This window comes from Ceratosolen solmsi, unplaced genomic scaffold (assembly GCF_000503995.2).
Source record: "Ceratosolen solmsi marchali unplaced genomic scaffold, CerSol_1.0 scaffold27, whole genome shotgun sequence".
Taxonomy (NCBI): Eukaryota; Metazoa; Arthropoda; class Insecta; order Hymenoptera; family Agaonidae; genus Ceratosolen; species Ceratosolen solmsi.
The window spans coordinates 612689-635722 of record NW_011948426.1 but is presented as its reverse complement, the minus strand read 5'-3'; the positions used below and the strand labels follow the sequence as shown (position 1 = coordinate 635722).

The 23034-nt window shown below is 27.7% G+C and overlaps 1 protein-coding gene across 1 annotated transcript in view; it reads left to right on the top strand.

Moving 5' to 3' along the window:
- Positions 1–23034, top strand: part of RhoGAP100F (Rho GTPase activating protein at 100F) — a 67370-nt gene that overhangs the window by 36512 nt on the left and 7824 nt on the right. The window contains exons 11-21 of the mRNA XM_011500960.1: positions 120–283; positions 1387–1738; positions 3352–3570; positions 4256–4644; positions 4966–5107; positions 5369–5488; positions 5579–5739; positions 6003–6195; positions 6742–6830; positions 6918–7211; positions 11550–11934. Coding sequence (XP_011499262.1) covers positions 120–283; positions 1387–1738; positions 3352–3570; positions 4256–4644; positions 4966–5107; positions 5369–5488; positions 5579–5739; positions 6003–6195; positions 6742–6830; positions 6918–7211; positions 11550–11934 — 2508 coding nt within the window. The remainder of the gene's footprint in view (positions 1–119; positions 284–1386; positions 1739–3351; positions 3571–4255; positions 4645–4965; positions 5108–5368; positions 5489–5578; positions 5740–6002; positions 6196–6741; positions 6831–6917; positions 7212–11549; positions 11935–23034) is intronic.

Genomic DNA, 23034 nt, shown 5'->3' with positions numbered 1-23034 from the left:
ATCAACCAGTGCTTCGTCAATAAATATTAACTAAACGATTTGAACTTGTACTGCAATAATAACAATGCTCCGGAAGACAGTCGCTTTAAAAAGCTTTAATTTTCATTAAATTATTATAGGGAGAATACCGTCGTCACCAAGTGTATTTACATCGGACGAGTACAGGGCTTGGCTAAGCCGTACCCCAAGTACTTCAGCCCTCTATGAGCAGATACGTGCGACAACAAACCGACCACCTCGCTACACATATAGTGCCGAGAACATTCATGCGGCCGTTAATCAGGTGCTCTTCGATTTACTCCCTTTGGTTATTGCATTCCTCTCTAAATAGACTAATGTAATAGCGATTACTTGTCCGGGCTAATTAGAATCCAATAGATTTTTCCTTAAATTCTTAGCGCTCGGAGCAGCAGCTCCACTGATAATGACATCGAGAATGTTTTAATGTGGCTTGGTCGTTTGAGCTAAAAATAGAATGAATTACACGCATAGTGTCTCGCATTTCATTCGTTAGCGACTTTATTATGTTCTACGTGTCCTTAATGTTCCCGTATTTGTATAAGTTCGTCGGAGCGTAGCGACTTTAGTAGTTTTATTAATACTTTAGATCAATATTCCGTAATTCGATTATCGGATTGGCGCACGCGATAATTAAATGGTCGGCAGTTCATTGTCCAAATATATTATTTAGATGATGTGTTGAAATTAGTTGACATTAATTAGCAATTTTCAAAGTACCTTCCTATGTAAATGAAATATCGGATAATTTAGACTCTATAAGCAAGAGAAGCTATCGACGTAACGGCCAAGTGCAGCGAATTAAATTATTAATTGCATCACGCAAAATCTTTAAGCACCTAAATTTCAATATTAATATAAGGAAAGAACGAGCTCGATTAATATCGGTAATTGCATAAATTTAACACCCTAATGAATTTACTGATGTAAATAAAATATTATTATTAATAGTATGGAGTCGACGGGAATGATTGAGCAGAAAATAAGTAATTACATAAAGCATCGAGATACTATAGAACTTGGCAATTAATAATATTTAACCTAACGCATTATTCATGCATTAGCCTCACATTCGGATATTATGAATTTCGTTTCGTTTCATTAATTGAGACGTTAAAAATTTTCGTTTCATTTCTACGAAATACGAACATGTATGCGCGTAATCATTCATTAGAAAATACGCTTGCAAAATTTGCATCCAAATTTCTATTCCTAATTAATGTTAGAGTAGCGACGATAATCGTTCGACATATTACAATTGTCTAACTAATGATGTGTTTAGTTGTTAAAGGCACGTAAGATAATCATGCCCAACTACCATTACGTCAAACAAACGAAAATTATACATTACGGCATGTTTATGTTTAGGCCGATTATGGTAGCTACGGCTCGTACAGGCCGATGTCAAGTACACTAGATCGCTTATCAACGAGATCAGCTTCCGCCCAGCAGGTGAATCTTGCGAATCTCCGAGCTTCTACAGCCATTAGCTCGTCGAATCATCGATCCACTGGAAATCAAAGGCCTTCCTCGGTTGCCTCCAACGTCAGATCGTCATTGGTCGGTCAGAAATCCAACACACTTGGCAATCCAGGCAGTCAGCGAGCAACGAGCGTTAGACGAATGCGAAACATCCTAGACCTTGAGTCGGCTCGTAGCATACCTACACCCACACCTACTAGAAATATAGATCAAAGACTGCTGGACATTAATCCTGCAGGTAAGAGCGACCAATGATATATATTTATCATTCTATGCATAGGCTTTGCATTTCGTGCGGTTAATATCTTTGAAACGACGAGATGAATTTATTGTAAAAAAGACCTGCAGTTTAAATTTACTCGATATCTTATTAATGAAACGGTTGATAAAATAATTACAAGATATTTAGAAATAATTTTTACAATTATATGATAAAATATATATCATTAAGTATATCAGTTTAATAATGTCAAAATAAAAGTGTCTATTTCTTTTTCTTCTTTTTTTTTTTCTTTTTTCACTAATCCATGTGACCTTTAAGTAATAAAACATTATGTCAGAGCGAGTGTTCACTCGCTCGATAACAGCTAACTAAAATAAAGTGCATGGGCATCTCAATTGGAAGATTATCTGTTATGAAAATAAAGGCTCTCGAAGTGGATTATTGGCCGATTAAAGTTGCATGCCATTTTTCTAATACTCGTTTCTTAAAATTTCTTTATCTTAATTATATGTAACACGCTTTCGTAAAGTCGAAAAGTTTGCAAAGTTATCACGAGAAAACTTATTATGTTATAATCGTGCACGCCATCAATCGATAATTAATTCTATATAAAACTAAAAATTCATACATTTCTTGGATTTCTTTATCGATGTAATGTTAAATTACAGATTATAAAAATACAATTAAAAATATATTTAACTTTTTAATTAGAGCAGAACAATTATTCGTGATATTTTCATAGCATATATAACTTTTTTAATTTTTAATTCGGCCAAATTATAACAAATAATTATGTATAAAAAATTATTAATATATATATACACACACATTTATTATCAGTATCGAATTTTTTTTCATGTAATTTTAATGAATATTTGAAAATTCTCTTAAAAATAAAACGATGATGAAATTTAAATTAGCATTGTTCTTGCAGCATTTCGGAGTTGTAAAATAAATTTTCATTCCAACGTTAATCGCTTAATTTGTTAGAATTATAAATTGAAAAATTATCTCATGTATTTTAACCGCATTGGTGCGATTGTGGATGCACCGAAAGTATGTGCACTTACGATGAATATAAGATTAAACTTTAAATTAATATTATTCGTCTACGTGATATAGCTTTAAAAAATATTTCACTAAAATTTCAATATAGAATATTTATATAAAATTTATAGTAATAGAAGGTATGAAAAAATTCCAAACTACCGCAAGAGAAACCAAGAATTTTCTGAAATATTCATCTGAAAAAAACACTTCGTTCTAATGTATTTTTTTTTTTTTTTTTACCTATCTATTATTTCACATTATTCTACTACTGTTGATGCATTAAAACGATTTCAGCTGGCTTAAAAGAAACTTTTCAACTAATATATAAGACATAATTTAAAATTAGTATATCGTTTGAGATATATAAATATGATAATGATGAATAATATAAACGATATAATAATAATGAGATATCGATAAAGAATTTCGACAGTGGACTTTTCCTTACAATGGCGCTAAAGACATTAACTGGCAAGATAGTTAACATTTCACCTACTTGCGAAACATTAACGCTCATTGCAATTTGTTCAAATCAACAGCCTTTTTATCAGCATCATCTGTAAATTGATGTTTTTCAGAGTTCCTCAAATACAAGATAGAAAAGCCACCAACGGTGGGCACGCCAAGTTCAACAAGTTCTCTACTAAGCTCATTGGCGGATAACGCTGGCAGTGACTTCTGTAGCGGCATTAGCGGCCTTCTTTGGGTACATTTACTTGCTGGACGTGGACTTCGTGCGACTACGTCGAGCTCAGCAGCGACAACGCCATCGACGCCGTCGGGTCAGCCTAACATAGGTTTGATATTATTGCGTGCCGAGAAAGGAAAATTAGCCACGTACTTATGTAGGGATAAAGGCATTTAGGTTGAATTTTCATGTCGGCTCGGTTGATTTATTTCGAGCTTCTGGATTATTATCGGAGCTCAATAATGTCGTGAACGCATGTTTTTGTCGGTTTTTTTTTTGTTTGTTTTTTTTTTTTGTTTTGGATTTCTTTTATTTTTACGTACACGAATAGTTTTATCGATTTGAATAATATTTACAAGGGACATGAGCATTACGATGATAGGTGGCTCGTTGATTCTATGCTATCCAAGAATTATGTGAAAATGGTAATCAACGGCTTATATTACATTGTATACAAAAAACAGTATCGAAGAATTTATATTGTCACAAGTTAATGCTGTAGCTTCATTGCTCGTGTAAAGTTTTTTTAATTGAACGAAAAGGTGATAATTGATAGAAATTGCTAAATGTCTATATTTAACCGTGAAAATTCAAATCCCCGTCTTGATTTTTCATCTGGAGGAATTATAACAATATTACAGTAATGCGTCGTTGTAGGCTAATGGCAGAGGCAGACGAAGTATAACGTACGTGTGAAATTGGAAAAAAAAAACTTATACTACGGAGATTTCGATAATTAAATGGTATTTTATAAGCGTACTATAAGGGGCTTACTAATGATAAAATTTAAACAGTGAATTGCAGCCTGAGAGACCTGTACTGCGTCTTAGAATGTGATCGAGTGCACAAAGCTCGTACGGTAGTGCGCACGGGTGATCTCATGTTCGACTGGGATGAGAATTTCGAGCTGGACCTCGTGGGTAATCGGCAGCTCGATCTGCTTGTTTATTCATGGGATCCGCAATATCGACATAAACTTTGCTATAAAGGATCGGTGCACTTAGCCACGCTATTAAAAGAGTCGCCGATTCATCAATTGGCCGTGAAGGTCGAACCCCGAGGTACGATATATCTGAGGTTGAGGTACACAGACGCCAGCCAAACGTTTCGTAGAAGAGGTTTACCAGTTATCTCGCTTGCTACGAGAATCGCACCGCTGTTTGGCATTGATCTCGACACTGTTGTACGTACAATTTCAGTTTATGGAACTCTTAGACATAACGAGAATAAAGAGAGAGAGAGAGAGAGAGAGAGAGAGAGAGAGAGAGAGAGAGAAGTGTAAAGTATGTGAGAAATACTTTATTGTAATTTACCATTTTCGTGTAATTTCGAGACAACGATGATATTAAAGGTTATTGCTAGTGTCATTGTTGGTGAAACGAGTAATAAAAATTCCATTTCAATTTGAATGCTAAATAAGTATTTGCGATATTTCTTTTTAAGTAATACGATAATTTGAGAGAGGGAGAGAGAGTGTTTGAAATTGCATTTTTATGCGCTTTAGGTGACTCGGGAGAATAAAACTGGCGGAGTTCCAGGAGGTGTGTCAACAGCCCTGGCACTCGGGGGTAGTAGTGTACCGAATGTACCGATAATAGTCTGGCGTTGTGTGGAGGAAGTGGAAAGAAGAGGACTAGATATTATTGGTAAATAAATTTTTAATGTCAAATTCTTCTTATGGGCAAAGTCATTGCCGTGTCAAGTCGGCAAAATCCAACGGAGCTGAAATTTTTTAAACAAACCTGTTTCACAAAACTAGATATTTATCTACTAAATTAGACATTGATGTCCTTCTTTCATTCGATCGAATAATTCTTCCAATTATAGCATCACATGCCCATTCGAGAAAATATTAATTTAACTTGCCTCTTTTGCATAACGTGTGAGTATGTATATTTGCATTGCAGGCTTATATAGACTTTGTGGATCAGCAACGAAAAAGCGAATACTAAGAGAGGCTTTCGAAAGAAATGCTAGATCAGTTGATTTATCGTCTGATAATGTTCCTGACATTAACGTTATAACAGGTAAAAATAAATTGCTCGTATATTTCATGCAAGGAAAAGCGTAATTTTAGCGAGTAAGAATATAATATGCTGGGGGAATTATGTCATTAGGCGTTTTGAAAGACTACTTGAGAGAATTGCCAGAGCCTCTGTTCACGAAGTGCCTCTATCAAATGATGGTCGACGCACTCGGAGTCTGTTTACCGGATGATCCACAAGGAAATGCAAAGTTAATGTTTAGCATTCTCGATTGCCTACCGACTGTAAACAAGGTGATTGAACTATACAAGCATCGTTACCTTCTATACTTAGAATAATATTTCTTTTTATTTTATATATATATAATTATCATTCGATCCTTATTTCACACTCTCATTTTTGTCAATTATTTCGATTTATGAATTTTTAAGTTCCATATAGTCTTATTTAGTATGAATATAGAATTTTCTACATACGATATTACACGTTGCTAAGTTTTATTAAATAATAAATATATTAAATCCATACCTGTTATTTACTTCTGACATTTTTCTAGTGTACATTGATTTATCTATTGGATCATCTGGCAATGGTCATTTCCCAATGCAATAAAATGTCTCCTGCTAGTTTAGCAGTCTGTTTTGGTCCAGTGCTAATGTTGCATTCGGATGAAGCGGGAGCGATACTTGACTTCCAACAGCCTATAGCCGTTCTGAAGTATTTACTCGAAATTTGGCCAGTTAAGTCAGGTAATGTCATTGTTTTATCCCTTATACAATTAAACATCTATATATATCTAAATATATGTATATATGAGAATAATATAAGAATTAATAATTAATATAATATGTATAATTTATATTAATAATAAATAATACCGAGTAATAACGTATATTAAGAATAAAATTTTTCTTTCATGTAATCGCTGAATAAACAATCAATTACTTAGGCATTATTAGCCTTCGTGGAAAAGATTATAGATTCTATTTAATACTAAATGTACTAAACATTATAATATAAATTTCAGTAGTTGAAAATAAATTGCATATTATATAGTAAGAATAAGACAATAAACAATGCCATTCAAGCTCATTGATTTTTATTTGTATAGTAATATTTCAATTTCATAACAGTTATATCAATTAATATTAATGTTAAAAATTACTAAGTTATTTATAACAGCTGGTATTAAATGCTAAATTAATATAACATTTCGTTGTTGTAAGAATGATCCAATTTTAAATGCTCGCAACACATGTAAGTCCCGAATAATCAGTAGCTCATTTCACAGACAGTTCGGAAGATTTCTTCAGTCTTTTCAACACTTCCTCGAGTTATGCCAGCACACGTCAACAGCAACTCGCATCAGCCGCAGGCCTCCTCTGTTTCCCAACTGCTTCATCATCATCAACAGCAGCAGCAGCAGCAGCAGCAGCAGCAGCAGCAACAATCAATGCAGCATCATCACCAGCAAATTCAGCAACATCATCAATCCCAAATTCAGCATCAGCAGCAGCAGCCATTACAGCAATCGGGAACGCTGCCGCGAACAGGGCTGCTTTGGCAGCAGCAACACTCACATCATCATCAGCCCCTCACTACTACAGCGGTAGGTCAGCATCAGCGGCAGCAACAACAGCAACAACAGCAACAGCAGCAGCAGCAGCAGCAGCAGCAACAGCAGCAACAACAAATACAGCAAAAACAGCAAACCATTACAGCTTCCCCGCGCCTCCCTCCGCCGCCACCCATCAAGCCACGACAGGTATTTAATGATTGTACAATAACTAATTTTATAATACGCTTAATTCATTGTCTTTCATTATTTTTTATTTAATTATTTATAATTATTGAATTTGGATCATAGAATTAAGTTCTAACTTTGTAATTTATCTATTATTAAACTAGAAGTTTCGTTTGATGTCTTGAACCTTCTTCTTGAATATCTTTTACAAATAATATTCTCCATAGTCATATATAACATAAATTAAAATTGTCATTCTTTTTTTTTCTTTTAATAAAGAGCATGATAATAATAAATTTATTAGTAGCACACGCACTTTATCGCACATTTCTCATTATTTGATATTTCACATTATACATTAATAATTATGCATGATAAATATTAAAAATTCTTAATTTAATAATGTACCGTTATTATTATCATTATGTAATTTATATTATAAAATAAATTATTATCCATAAAATATAAAATACACCTTAAAGAACGATTTTCGTAAAATATATTTCAATAATATATTATAATTTAAATTTCAATATTTTAAAGTATGTATATATACATACATATATATATATATATATTGATACAAAAATATTTTATTAAAAAATATGTAATATACACTCTGATGTTCATTATTTTAATTTCATATTATTTTTGCGAATTATTCATTTCTAATTTTCTAGTTTGTTTATATAGTATATGTGTATTAGATGCGAAATATTTAATTTATCATATAAATAAATATTTGCCAATTATTAGATGCCTAACAATGATAATGATAGTAGATAATTTTGATTTTATATTAGAAACATACGATAAATAAATTCTTGTAATAGAAAAACGTATATTACAATGATAAATTTATGTATTGAAATAAAGCAAATCTTTGGAGGTTCAAGATAATCTGAAAGAAAAAAATGCAAATAAGTTATTTATTATGCTTTTTATCGCTTATATTTTTATGCTGTTTGCGAATTTTCTTTACTTTTATATGCTTAAGAAGTTCTTAATGGCAGGGAAGAATAAATGATTAGATAAAAAACGTCGGTCTGATCTTTCATTTTTATTTTTAGAATCTTACTAATACATAAATATCAAATTTTAATAAATAAATAGTCTTAAAGAATAATTCCAATTTTTATTAACATAATTATACAATAAATATAATGAATGGCTCGATATTGTTAAATCAATATATCGAAATTTATTTTTTGCAAGTATTCGGTTAAAATCACTATTACTAGAAGCTTTATTGATTATTATTTATATTATTTACAAAGTATTTGTACATACATATTGTATGCCTCTACTATATTATATATAAATATGTGTGTTTATGCGTATGTGTATGTACATGTGTGTGTGTGTGTCTGTGTGTGTGTATATATATATATATATATATATATATATATATATATATATATATATATATATGTATATATATACCTTAAGACGTTTAAATGCATGACCTGCAAGTTTTCTGTCATTAAACTTATAGACGAATTGAATTTTGTGAAATTTTTTCGCGTTTTGATACAAATGTAAAACGAGTAATTTAATATCGAAACCTCACTATTCTTATTCTGTATCATAGTATTAATATTTTCCTTTATGATTTCAATATTTATGCACTTTTGTCAACTTCTTAATAATATTATCCTTTTCTTTTAATAATTATTTCAATATAAACTATATTACATACTAATTTTAGTTTTCTAAAATTGTCCCCTAAATAGTTCGCGTAGATAATCAAATTCTTATAATAATTAAATTTATTTTGTAAGTGAATATTCTGAAAATTTCTTTATTTCTTTTTCATATATGTATATATTTATTATTATTATTATATATATATATATATATATATATATATATATATATACATCATGCGCATATTATAAAAATATATCAATATATAAAATATTTCGAATTATTAAATAATAATACTATCTGATATAATGATCGAAATTTTTAAATTAAAATCCAAACACAATTTATTTCTGCCTAGACTTTTTTTATTTATTATCTTATTCTTGATATGCAATGCTCCAGTAGATTTTTTAAAAAACTTTTAATTACAATGTTTTATTTTGAATTAATATTAAAGTATTTAATTATTTTTAATATAATGCTTAAACTTTTTGTTTTAGTTTTTGTCAATAAGAATGCTTTAGGTTATATGCCAAAACACTTGTAAAAGTTCTTGTAAAATCAGTTTGTCTGTCGATTTGTAAGAACTTATAAATATGAAAATTTGATCATTTGAAATCATTGCTCCCAGATTGTTTAGTCATGTAAATATTGAAGAAGAAAAAATAAGAGAAATAAAAATATTAGATTTAAATAATACTTTTTCTCATAGCAATTATAACATCCGACTCATATTGATATAAATATTCTGTTTGCTTTTATATTTAATTATAATTATTATTATTATTTTTTTATTCATTTAATATAGCCTAAATCTTAACTATTTTCACTTCATTACTCATGCTATAGTGACATATTTACGTTGTCTTCTTTATCTTTTGTTTTGGCACGTATTCAGAGCAAACGCAAATTGCCGGCTCTACCAAATCGCTGACAGCACAGAGACGCCGCTTCTTGCACAGGTATATTATCGTTATCATTTCTCACCCTCATAATACGACTCCATTTATGCTTTTATTTAATCATTGAGTTTTCATTGGGACGTGTTAAGTGCCGATCGTTTTTTCCTGCAAGTAGGCTCGTTGCCCGACCCACAGTACCGTAGCACATCTAATGGGATTGTTCATCTATATGTTTTTAGTGCATGCGCGTAGAATAAAGTTATTTGCTTCAGTCGATCTAAATTTAGTAATAATAATTGCATAAATTATTGTACAAAAAACTTAATAAATCCTTCAATATTTCAAAAGTTCTTGTATTTTTATGCTGATGGATAATATATATATATATATATATATATATATATATATATATGGGTGCGTGTGTACACAGATATATTCATTATCATTAGAAAAAAGTATTGTACATTGATAAAACGTGTTAAAAATTATACATTTCTTTCTAAGCTATTAAATTATTAATTATTTATTTGTAAATAATGATTTTTTCACTTCTTTTTAATTTTGTTTAACTCAATAAAAGATAGTTTCTTTTATGAAACATATAAATATATTATAACCAATAAATTATTATTCATATTCAATAAATACTTGGCATTTAATGGTAAGATATATTTATAATTAATATACCGACGATATTAATTTTCTTATTAAGTATAATGTATACAAGTATATATGAAGCACAATGATCAGACTTTAATCTTTCGAAAATGAAAAAAAAATAAAATAAAAAATGCTACGCCATAACAATACTTTTTTATTAATAAAATTACTATATTAAATAATTGAAGGTAAATTTATTGAAATTTATTCTTTAATTTATTATTATAAGAATTGATTTTTTGGGTTTTTTTTTGTACATATTTTCTTATTTTAAATTATTATACAATAATATCACTTGCATATTTCAGAAGAGTAAGTATTATAGAGAAGTAATGATTTTAAGAATAGAATTTTGCCAACGATTAATTTATCGTTTCTCTTACTATAGATTCCGTAGGAGAAATATAAAATTGATTCGACGCTTTTTAAAAAAATGACCAGCATATATGCATACACGAGTTTACTGACATGCCTTTATACAAATGCATACGCATGCACAACAACCGTCTAATATATATGTTTATTTATTGATTTCAAGATATTATTCTCTGATAGATATTTTATTTTACATCATAAAGCTTTAATTTTTTCAAATAATAGTCCTTTAGAATATTATATAGTATTAAAGAGTACATGTTCTGTAAGTCTATGGTTATGAAGTAAATGAAAAATGAGGTATTAAATATTCTATGCGATAAATGTGGTTCATAAATAAATGCATCCTTTCTTTCAAATAAAATTACGTTATTTATTGTTTCACTTTTTTTAATACGACCATTGATATTGTTCACTTTGTAAAACTGTAACAGTTGTAATAGACATGTACATGATAATTTAATATTATAGACTATACTAATATTTACAAAAAATTTTAATAATTGTCAATTTATCATATAATATTCATTTCTTGACATAATTACGTTTTTAAATTTAAATATAAATGAAAATTACAATTTCTATATTTTCAAAAGGATATGTAAAAGTAAACGATTAAGTATTTCATTTTTACCTCAAACGCATTATGTTATATATACGTATGAACGTATTACTGTATGTATGTATGTATGTTTATGTTTATGTGTGTGTGTGTGTGTGTGTGTGTGTGTGTGTCTGTGTAAAAATTGATGTTCGTAATTTGTTTGGGCTACAGGTGATAGTTTCATCTCCCGGTTCACCTAGCAGCGAGGATTCCAGCAGTTATCAGGAATCGGTTAAATTAAATTGCTCGCCAGCTGTTAATAGCTCGACATCGAACCCAGTCATTGTGAACAATAAGCCCCATCTTCATTCGACTAATCCATTCCTTAATTCATTGACTAATGGGAATGGAAATGGTAACGATAGCAACGATCATGAAATCAGTCACGAGAACGGCCATGGGCACAGCGTTAGTTTCTTCACTCATGGAACGAACGAGGAAGTAACTCCGACAAGTAGTGTCGATACTGAGGATGGCACTGTGCACCATGAAGAAGGTGAACATGGTGTTGAGGGAGACGCTGAAGCCAGCGATGACGATCATGTTATCAATACTAGTAAGCACTAAGATGCTAAAATAATCTTTCTGAATATGAGAATGAGCTCATAGTTTATGTAAATTGTGCATCACGAATGGCTAAAATAACATCAAATCTACAGTGAAACTTTCATTTGCTATACTTTGTATGTGATGCTATTGAACAATGTTGCATTAAAGAAGGAAGTCCATTATAATTAAGAAGAACTTCTCAGACAGAAATTGATGCTGCATTATAAGTGGCTTTATGTCTTATAACTTGTTTAAAGATTGACACATCTGAAATTATTATCGATGTGAGGTAGGATGTTCAGGCACTAAAGGGAACTCATAATGCAAAATATTTCGAGAATGAAAGTTAAACTGTACATTAATGCACAAAAATTATATGTAAGAAGTGAAGCTATGAAAATATACGAATAAAGCGTATATCTATGAAATGTTTAAGGCGCATTTTATGTATAATATGATCTTCATTTTATGAAAATATATTTACAAATTTATTTAAAACATCAAGGTACAGCCTTAATAGGGTACAATATGAAAAATTTTGTTATCACAAGTTACTTCAATATGTCATATTGAAGTACAATTACAACTACAGACATATATATAATAATTAATGCTTATGTAACAAATATCTATAATTATATATGAAATTATAAGCATCATTTAGACAATAATATTGGTTATCGTTGCAAAAATATTAATAAAAATTGAGTATCTCATGTAAAATTATTTATCTTGTTATAAGGCATTAAATTTTCTAGTAAACATTTATAATGAAGGTCGTATTATACATTGATACCTACGCACATCTACGTATGCCATAGTTTCACCAAATTTAGGAACCTCAAAATGGGTTACGTATAGTGTTTTATCAAATAACTCATAATATAAAGTCTGATTTATGCGAGACGAGTAAAGTGTATAATAAACAGATACGTACAGATAAATACACAAAACAAAGAAACACGAATTTCAAGTTTTTATACGGCCCTCGTCAGGCAGAATTTTTATGGAATATACTCCTTCGTCTTCACGGGGAAAAAAAAAGATACGTACGTATGTCGATAGCACTAACCAGGAAACAAATAAATATTGCGAATTTAATAATAAATAATGTTGAATACGCATAAAAATTGGCTTAAACACAATATTTGCGTGTCCACATATGCGTGAGTGTGTAGATTTGCGTGATCTAAGAAGCTATGCGTTCGACTGCCATAGATGCGCGTGTACATGTGGATGCGCATGCGTGTAGAGTTGACAGTATACATGTGCTTTTGATAAAGATTATTATTAACTATGTAGTGTTAGTGAAAATGCATAAATAAAATAAAATAAGAGAAAAAGATATATAATAAAGTCGTATGTAAAAGATAGCAGAATTCATGTATAAACATATATGGTATGTTCGAAACGATGAAATTCTTTCCTTTTTTTTATCAATCTATTTTAAAAATCTGCAATTACGACATTTTTTAATATTTATCTATCTAAATAGACTCGTTAAAATTTTCAACCTTATTTCTCGTAACAAAGACGCTTTTTTTTTCTTCAAATGTCAATGATTACGCAAATTTATCCTCTACTTAACTTAACAGAGTAATTCAATTGATTTTTTGATTAAATTTTAGTACAATCTAAGTCTCATTTCTATCCTAGATTAATAGATAAATTTTATCCAATAGTTTTCAATGTCTTCAAAGAATATACGATATTTGTAGATACACGTGTAAAATGAAATGCATTAAAAAAATGATACGAATGCAAATAATATAGGAATTCAATGTAATATAGGAAATACGCATAACAAAGAAGGAAAAGGATTGTAAATCCGTAAAAAGTATACAAAACACGAGCATCATCATAAGCAAAAAACTATATAATGTTATTAAATTCTATATGTTGACAATAGAATCGTAAATAAATTTCGACGTAATTAATATAAATAAAAACTTTATACGGAATAATAATTTCAATTATAAAAATAAACAATACTACAGTGATTTTAACACTACAGTAATAGTCAGTATTAATGAAGCATGTTTGACATTTAAAAAGAGAAAATTGATCATTTTCGTCGATTCTAGCAAAACAAAATAAACAAAAAAATATAGTACTAAAACGTAGATCGTTCTAAACGAAATAAAAATATAAAAATCAGTTACAAAATCGTGTATAATAAAAGATTTAGCAGGTACGTGTAAAGAATATATAATTTGCCACCATTGTATGCGCTTGTATCGCGATGTTTTCTTGTTCTTTCTGTCAGCTTATTAATATAGTATAGACATAAACATAGATGAAAATGATATAGTCAACAAATCTTATATATTTAGACAAAAAAGAAATGCAGCGTGAAAGCTTGTCGAGTTGTTTATTTAGTTGAATCTACGGCATGAACATCTGCATTGTTTTATGTTTACATTTAGACTTCTTAAATTTAATTATGAAAGATTGAATCGGTTACATTTTTCAATGACAATTGTAGATTCTTTGTTATACTTTGAGAGAGTGAGAGAGAGAGAGAGAGAGAGAGAGAGAGTAGAAATATGTAGTTAAATATGTTATTGAGGTATTGGTTTTAATTAGGAGAGATTGATAACAAGATTATATAATACTTTTTCGATAAGATTTTGGTACTGAAAAATAACGAGGAAATATTTATTCCGTCAAATCATCATAAAGATAATAAATATAAATATTAGATGAAATATAATTTAGCATTCTTTCTAAAGGTCTAATTATTTAATTTAGCATGAATTTTTATATAACAATCGTCCCGATTCAATCTAATTATAAAAATTAAAAGAAAAAAAAAATAATGATATTATACGTGATTAGATTATAGAATTTAAATAAACAGCTTGAAATAAAAACTATTGTCGCATTGCAAGCGTACGCATTGACCAAAATAAAAAGAATAAGAAAAATAGCTAAGGTAAGGATAGCTTTTCTCAATGATTAATAAACATAGAAATTGCATTCGGTGGCGTTTTTGGATAAATTACCAACAGAGCCACTGAATGTAATATCATTAATTTCCAGAGATATTAAAAATTGCCATTCACCATTGACTAGTAATATTATAAAGATAATGTTAGTTATCATCCGTAAGTAAATGATTACGCGAATGCCGAATATGAGTGGTTAAATGTCTTTTCTCTTCATTATTTACTCAATTGTGTAAATAATGATGATTGAAGAGTTCAATAATGGTATATCGTAAATATTTTTTTTTTTTATTTTTATTTTATTAAATTACTATACGTGGCAGTACGAAAATTATAAATTTCGATACTTTAATCATATTAGCATTTTGATTTAGTGATTCTAAAATTTAGAACAAAAAACTTATAAATAATATCTTAATTCATGATATTTGAGGTTAAATAGTCATTATATCATCTACATCGAATACTTTATTATTTATCCATCCGTTAATGTAATTGGATTTTTAATGTTTTAAAATTATAAATAGTTCCTGATATATATATATATTATTTTGTATTAGAACAATGATGTGTCTATAAATTAATTTAATGTATAAAAAGTTAAAAATCATATTTTTTATCTAATCGTATGCTCTATAATTTATCGAAATTATGATCGTTTAAACGATGATGTGAATTTTTTTTTTTTTTTTTTTTTTTTTTTGAATAAATAAATACAATACCTCGTTAATACATCAACATAAATCATTCGTAAGAACAATCACGTAACAGTCTAGTAAGAGTGAAAATGCCAAGTACTGATTATATAAGGTGCTGAAAAAATATATAAATATATACATATAATCTCATTTATCTTGTAATCTCCTCAGTGCCCATAATTTCAAAAAAAAAAAAAAAGAAAAACCGAAAAGAAAAAAATTTTAAAAAACTAATAATAAAAAAAATGCGCGAAAAATTCCATTATAAATTAACATAAAAGTAAAAGTTGCATTTTGTCATTTAAGAGCAGAAAACTAAAAGAACAAATACGGTTAAACAAAGCACACTGCCGCATTTTGCAAATCGACTGTTGTCACATACTGTACCCATAATCTATGAATTATTATATAATTAATTTAATTGAAAATGAAATACTTTTTAAATATAAAAAATAAAATACCAAAACTTTCTGTATACAGAGGGGTTTTATAAATATCTCGAATATAAACACATAACAATATACATCGGACAATACAAACTAATAAAACCAATTAACAAAATGAAAACAATGAAATGACCCAGGCATGTGAAAACAATAATTTATAAACTATTTATTGACACTGACTTGCATCTCAAATCTATCGCTCGATTAATATATCGTATTCGTCGACTTCGCAGAAGTTTGAAGTTTTTTATTCACATACTCGACTAATGAACATTAAAGTAAAGTTCGTGTTAATGACATTGAAATTTCAATTTTTTACATCAATTATATATTGAACATAAAACATAATAGTCTAATAGATTTTGCCGATTTTTTAATCTTATATATGTAATTATCAATCAATACTATTAAAAAAATTATCTGAACGTACATCTTCCATACTGTAAGGTAACAGTTTGATACAATCGAATAAAATTCTCTCGTTTAACTTGCAAGTAAGATTGACTGGTGAGATTATAATTTCACAGTATATTAATAATAATAAATTATGATCCAATCGAAAGACTATCAAAATATCATTTCCAAGTGAATACAAAATTTAGTTATATACTATTTTTTTATTTATCCATTAAAAATGAAATAAACATCTCATTTAACTGATGACCAAATCTGCTAATGAATTGTTCGTAATAATTATGATGTCTCTATTGCTTAAAATAGCAATAGGTCCAAACGAACCAGGATAACATATGTATATATGTTTGATTTAAAAACTCGAATGGCTTACCAAAAGTACAATGTTTATTATCTAAAAGGAGATGGTAAACGAAAAACTTATACCACTATTACTATACGAATCATTGTTTTTTTTTTTCTAAATTCATTCTTATAAATTTGATGTCATTTATAATAAATCAGTTTATAATAATTAAATATCGTATAAAAATCAATAAATAGTGACAATTTGTGTTACTCACTTTATCTGCTCAAAGTAAAATTTATTAACGACCAAACAAATCTTAAGCTGTTGCTGAACATAGCACTCAGTACTGGAAAATATCTGTTTTGCAAAGAAACATTTTCATGATTAGAATTTTGATTGTTATATTTAATGTAATTTATAATTAAGGTAATTTTTTACTATAAAATTACTATATAAATAAATGCTTGATTGAATTACACGACAGAACAAGTGAACTGACTAAATACATATAACAAAGCTTTAAAATAAGCAAAGGTTGTTTTTCTATCGATTGGAAATATTTTAAATCTTCCAAATAAAAAATGCGTAAACAATTTATTAATTTTGTATACTTTTGCTTATTCGATGTAATGCAATAAATGAAGGCTGAATGTTTTTTTGTTGTATTTGATGAAGTTTCCTAAACAATATGAAGCCTAGATATATATTGGCCGAATATGAGAAAAGTATATAAATTATGTTTTCCTTCTGATTTTACGAGAAAAAAAAAACAAAAGCAAAATCATAACTCTTGAATGGTAGTTTTGATTGTAAAATAATATCAGTTTCAATTTTTATCTTCCTCGGACAAAAATATGACGTTTGTTAGTTAAAATAATTCGAATAGCTCAATGGACCACAATTTAATATATGTAAAGTATATAGAAAGCATTTCTAAATAAGTAATATGCTCCGATTAAAAAAAATTAACAATCGTTAATGTAAAAGACTTAGCCCGGTTACTTTCTATATATAATAGTGCTAAGTATCGAGAGACTCTTAAAATGTGTTAGCAAATATAGAAATGGAAGAAGTTCGACATCAATATTAATATAATAATAATAATGCAAAATTATCACAAAACTATTGTTCGATGAAAACTTTATAAGTACTCACCGTGATGCTAAATCATTAGGTAACTCGAATTTTTTTTCACATATCTTCTTACACTTTTCAAATCACCATTTCTTTTCTTTGAATATATAGGAAAAGGAATAATAAAAGTATTTAAAATAGCGATTCAACAATTCTTGTTCATCTAAAATAATACGAACTTTAATTTCTGAATTTTCAATTATTAAAAATTAAATGATTAATGCTTTATATTCAATTAAACTTAACATTCATCGTTCATTTTTTCTCTTGGGTCCAATTGATTAACGGTGCTCGATCGACTTATCCTATCTAAAATAGTCTCTTAAATTAATGCAAATTATTAATAATCATTTATCGAATAACATTTTTATCTTAAAAATTACCTTTAATATTGCAGCAGAATATTTTCATTGAACCACAGAATGTAGCTTATTTTTCTTATGTAGTAGCCACTTTTTATCCATTCAATCACTTATCTATCATGATGCTTGAATAAAAAATTTATAAGGCCTTGAAAAAACGAAAAATATTTTTTTAATTTTATAAAACAACAATTAATAAGCATTTGTCATTAATTAATACAATATCATTTAAATAAATTTTATTAAAACAATCGTTGAATATTAAAGACAGAGACACAAGAGAATCTTGCGTCCAATATAAAAAGCTTATTATATTATGTTTTCCACTTTGCCTCGGACAATGAAAATGTACATATTTAAATCTGGCAATATTTTAATTATATCACTTTTAGTCAATTTTGTTTATTACTGATCGCAACTATCATTCGTGCATAACGTGGTTTTACACGCCTCTATCATAGCAGAAAAAAAAAGAACGAAAATGTTTAATAATAATAAAGTGTCAAATTACTCAATTATTATAAAACAAAAATATTACTAATGAAAAACATATCCCCCCTCTCTTATAAATTTCTTTGATGTGCATTACACAAAAATCGAGAGGATAATATATGATAATATTTCAACATGCTTATATATAACTAAATAATGAAAGTATATAATACTATCAAATGTGGAATCCATGATCATCATTCATTTAGATTTTACATTATGCTACATATATTATTATCTATACATTGTATGTGTGACGAAAGATTATGGAAAACATTTATTTAAATTTATATTTCATTGTGCAATGAAATTCGTATGGGTTGAATTCTTATTTTTTCATTGATGCAAATATTTCATTAAAAATAGTTAAAATTTAAATTTATAATAATTAAAAATAATTAAATTCTTGATGTTAATTTTGTTATTTTTAAATTATTAATTAAAAATATTCAAATAAACCTTTTTTTTCTCTAAATTTTTTCTTTACCTTTTCGTGTCTAATTTACAATTTTATATATTGGTGAATAATTTCAAACGCTTGAGTCAAATACTTTAGATTTAATCGAATTTTAATCCCATTCGTCAAAGTCCTCTGAACCAAATGAATTACAGACTTGCATTATTATGTATGTATACAAGTTTCAATCATATTATAAAACTTTTGTTTAAGAAAGAATGTTAGCTTAGATCTTCGTACATATCATAAAAGGTGCATTTTATTATAAAGAAAATGTGTATTCGCTAGACACTTGCCTATTTATACAAAAACAAAATTATATATGTATTTGTATACATTTATAAACATATATATTTTTATTTGCACGCATATACGGGTGCACATGGATGTATATCCTTATTACGAATATATTATACATGCATATATATGCACATGCACACACGCGCCACACACACACACGCACACACACACACACACACACACACACACACATATATTATTTATGTATACATCAGGAATAGTATAAATATAAGCCATTCTTCAGTATCAAATCAGTATGAAAAACTATTAGTTACAGTACAACAAGCCTTCGGTAAAGACAGAATTATTGCGCATATTTCAATATAAAAAGAAAGCATATATATATACATGAAAACATGGACACATCGATTAAAATATTTTATCAAATATAATAAAGAAAAATAAACAGAAATTTATAGTGTGTTAAATGGTATGAGTCGCTTTCTATCATTAAACGAAGTTTTAAAGATCATTTTCGCACCAACAGTTTATGAATTATTCGCAATCGCTTTTCATTCATAATTACAAATTTCTGCAAGTTGCTTTGCATCCAAATAATGTATATAATTATCTCATACCACAAATAGAATTTAAACAATAAACGTAAATTTTGTTGAAAAAACCTTGTGTAGCAAAGAACTTGTAGTTTCAATTATTCCAGAAAGACTAACAGCTTCTAACACTGTAAAATATTAAAAAACTGCAAATAATTTTAGTTAATTATGAAATTGTTATGTAAGCTCCTTATTTGATTATTAAATGAAGGTGAAAATTTTTTTGTTTCATAATTAGATCGCCATTACGTTATTTAAATAATTATTAATTTAAAAAATTTAATAGTCGTGAATTCTGTGAACGTAGTTGCATCTGCGATTCGTTGCATACATATCGCCGTACAAAAAACGATAACTCTAATCCCCTACGAATCATTAAAAAAAAAAAAAAAAAAAAAAAAAAAAAAACAATAATCAGAAATATATATAAACAGACCTAAAATGCTTTTAAGCAATTTATTAACAATTTCATAATCATGGCTATATCATTCAGGGAGAACAAAAAATTAATTTTTGTTATATTACAATACACACAAGCAAATACTAATGCAAATGCGATAACATAAATCGAAGAAGAGAATAATGTTAACATTATTGAATCGATATAATAATTTAATTGTACGGAAAAAAAAGAGAGAATAATAAACTGAAATTAATTCAATAATGAGCGAGTGCATGGATATCTGTACAAATTTCAAGAAAACTTAAAATATTAAACGGTGAGCATATTTAAAAGTTGATGAAATCGTGGAATAAAACAACTAATAAATAGGAACATGGAAAGGAAACATCGTGATTAATATATTAATTATTATAAGGGAATTTTAAATTATTTATTTTACATCTTATAATTAGTACGTGTATTGACAATTGACGTAATTAAACTTCATGCGAAAACTGCAATTTCATAATCATTTATAAGCATATAAAAATAAAAATGATTATAAAATATTATAAATTAGGTGAGTGGCTTTAAGTTTTTGAAAAATTTAATAAACTTGATGCAATTTAATTACATGATGCAAAGTAGATATTAATTTTAAAATATCGTAAATGTAAAATAATTTCATGATTTATCATATAATCTAATTTAATTCTATAATCATTTTCTGAAAGTGAATAGTAAATTCGTAAAAATGGAAATAATGAAAAAATTTTAAAAAGAATAAGTAATTATTAGAGGAAACAGCGCGAATCGATCAAGAATTAAAAATTCTAGTATAATATATACATATTATAAATACATCCACGATGAATGTGTAATGATGCGTAGATATTGCGTATATTGTGCGATAAACAGAGACAAAGTATAAATAGGTAATTACGAACAAAGAGAAGTGAACCTAAGTCGATCGTAGTAATTGTAAAAATTATTATCCTTATTATTATTAATATTATTATTATTATTATTATTATTATTATTATTATTATTATTATTATTATAAACGTATAATAGATTACGTATTGTGTACAAACGGGCAAGTACATACACATTATCCTTTACCATTATTTATATGTGCGAGGTAAATATTTATGTTAGGTACGCAAAAAGTTACCCAGTAAATATATACATATACGTATATATTATTTATACGCTATATTACGCAATGTATATTATGACTATATAAATATATGCGTGGAGTGAAAGAAAAAATCTGTAAAAGAGCGTTACCGTGTGATGAGTTTTATTTGATGTGAAAACAAAATAGAGATATAATGAAAATACCCGTAATTTGTCGAAAGTTGCGGTACGGAATAAATTATCATTAGCATTATTATTATAATCATATATTAGTAGAAGATGAATGAATAAAATGTATCGATATAACGATCATTAGATGAAAGAAATTCTGTGTATAAACAAAATAAAATGAATTAATATACATGGAATAAAATAAAATAGGGAGAAAAATTAATAACGATCACCGACCGCTGCTGCTTCGAACCAAAATTACTATTAAATGCAAATTGCTGAGCGATTACGATGTGAAAATATGTAGAAATAAGCGAATGGTTAACTAAACATAAATGCTTAACGAAACCAATATTTGAAATATGAAATAAGCTAACTGATTTTAGAATAAAAAAATATTATGAATTATAACTTCATTATTTTGGACAAAATACTATTATTGACAAAGGGAAGGTATTTCAAGAAAAACAGTCAAATACACAGAACTTTCGATGTTTTTCATTTGTAGTAAATAATATTACTATGAAAAATGCAAGTAATCATTTTTACCAAATATTTATATTTATTTTGAAATGACGAAATGAAATGTAAAAATGTATTTGAATTATGACGTACGATACTTTATAATAATTGCATTTAATTTTTCAAATTTGAGAGTTTTCTCGATTATTAAAATAGATAAATGGGAAGTTTTAATTGTTAATATTTCTCGATAAATTTAAATAATTGGACTTTAAATTAATCACAATAGTCTATCAAAATTTTTTGGTTTTAAATTTTAAATAAAGATAATTATTGAATAATATACGTACTTTCCTATATATATACATATATATATATATATATATATATATATAGTAAATAATTAATGTTCATTAAATACTGCATTTCTCATCAAGTGATTAAAAGAATTAATATTTGTTTATACTATTGCTTATGTACTGCGGAAAAATTCCGTATGATAAAGCGAAAAAAAAAATATATATGTACACATAAATGTGGAAGTGTGATTTGTAATTAATGTGAAAATGTGAACGAAAAGTAGATAAAAAAAATAACATTATAAGATGAAGGCGTCAATTGCAACTCAAAAATGTGTCCATAATGCAACACATAAAATGAAAGATATGATAATATAAATGATAGAATTTAGATGAAAATGCTTTGTATTAATCAATTATGAAACTAGTTAAAGTATAAAAATACAAAAGAATGAAAATAGATGATATAAACAAGTAGAGTATACCGTTGTTCCGTTGATTGCGTTTTATAGATTTTATTAATGAAAATGAAAACACCGTTTCCACGTCTCGTAAAACA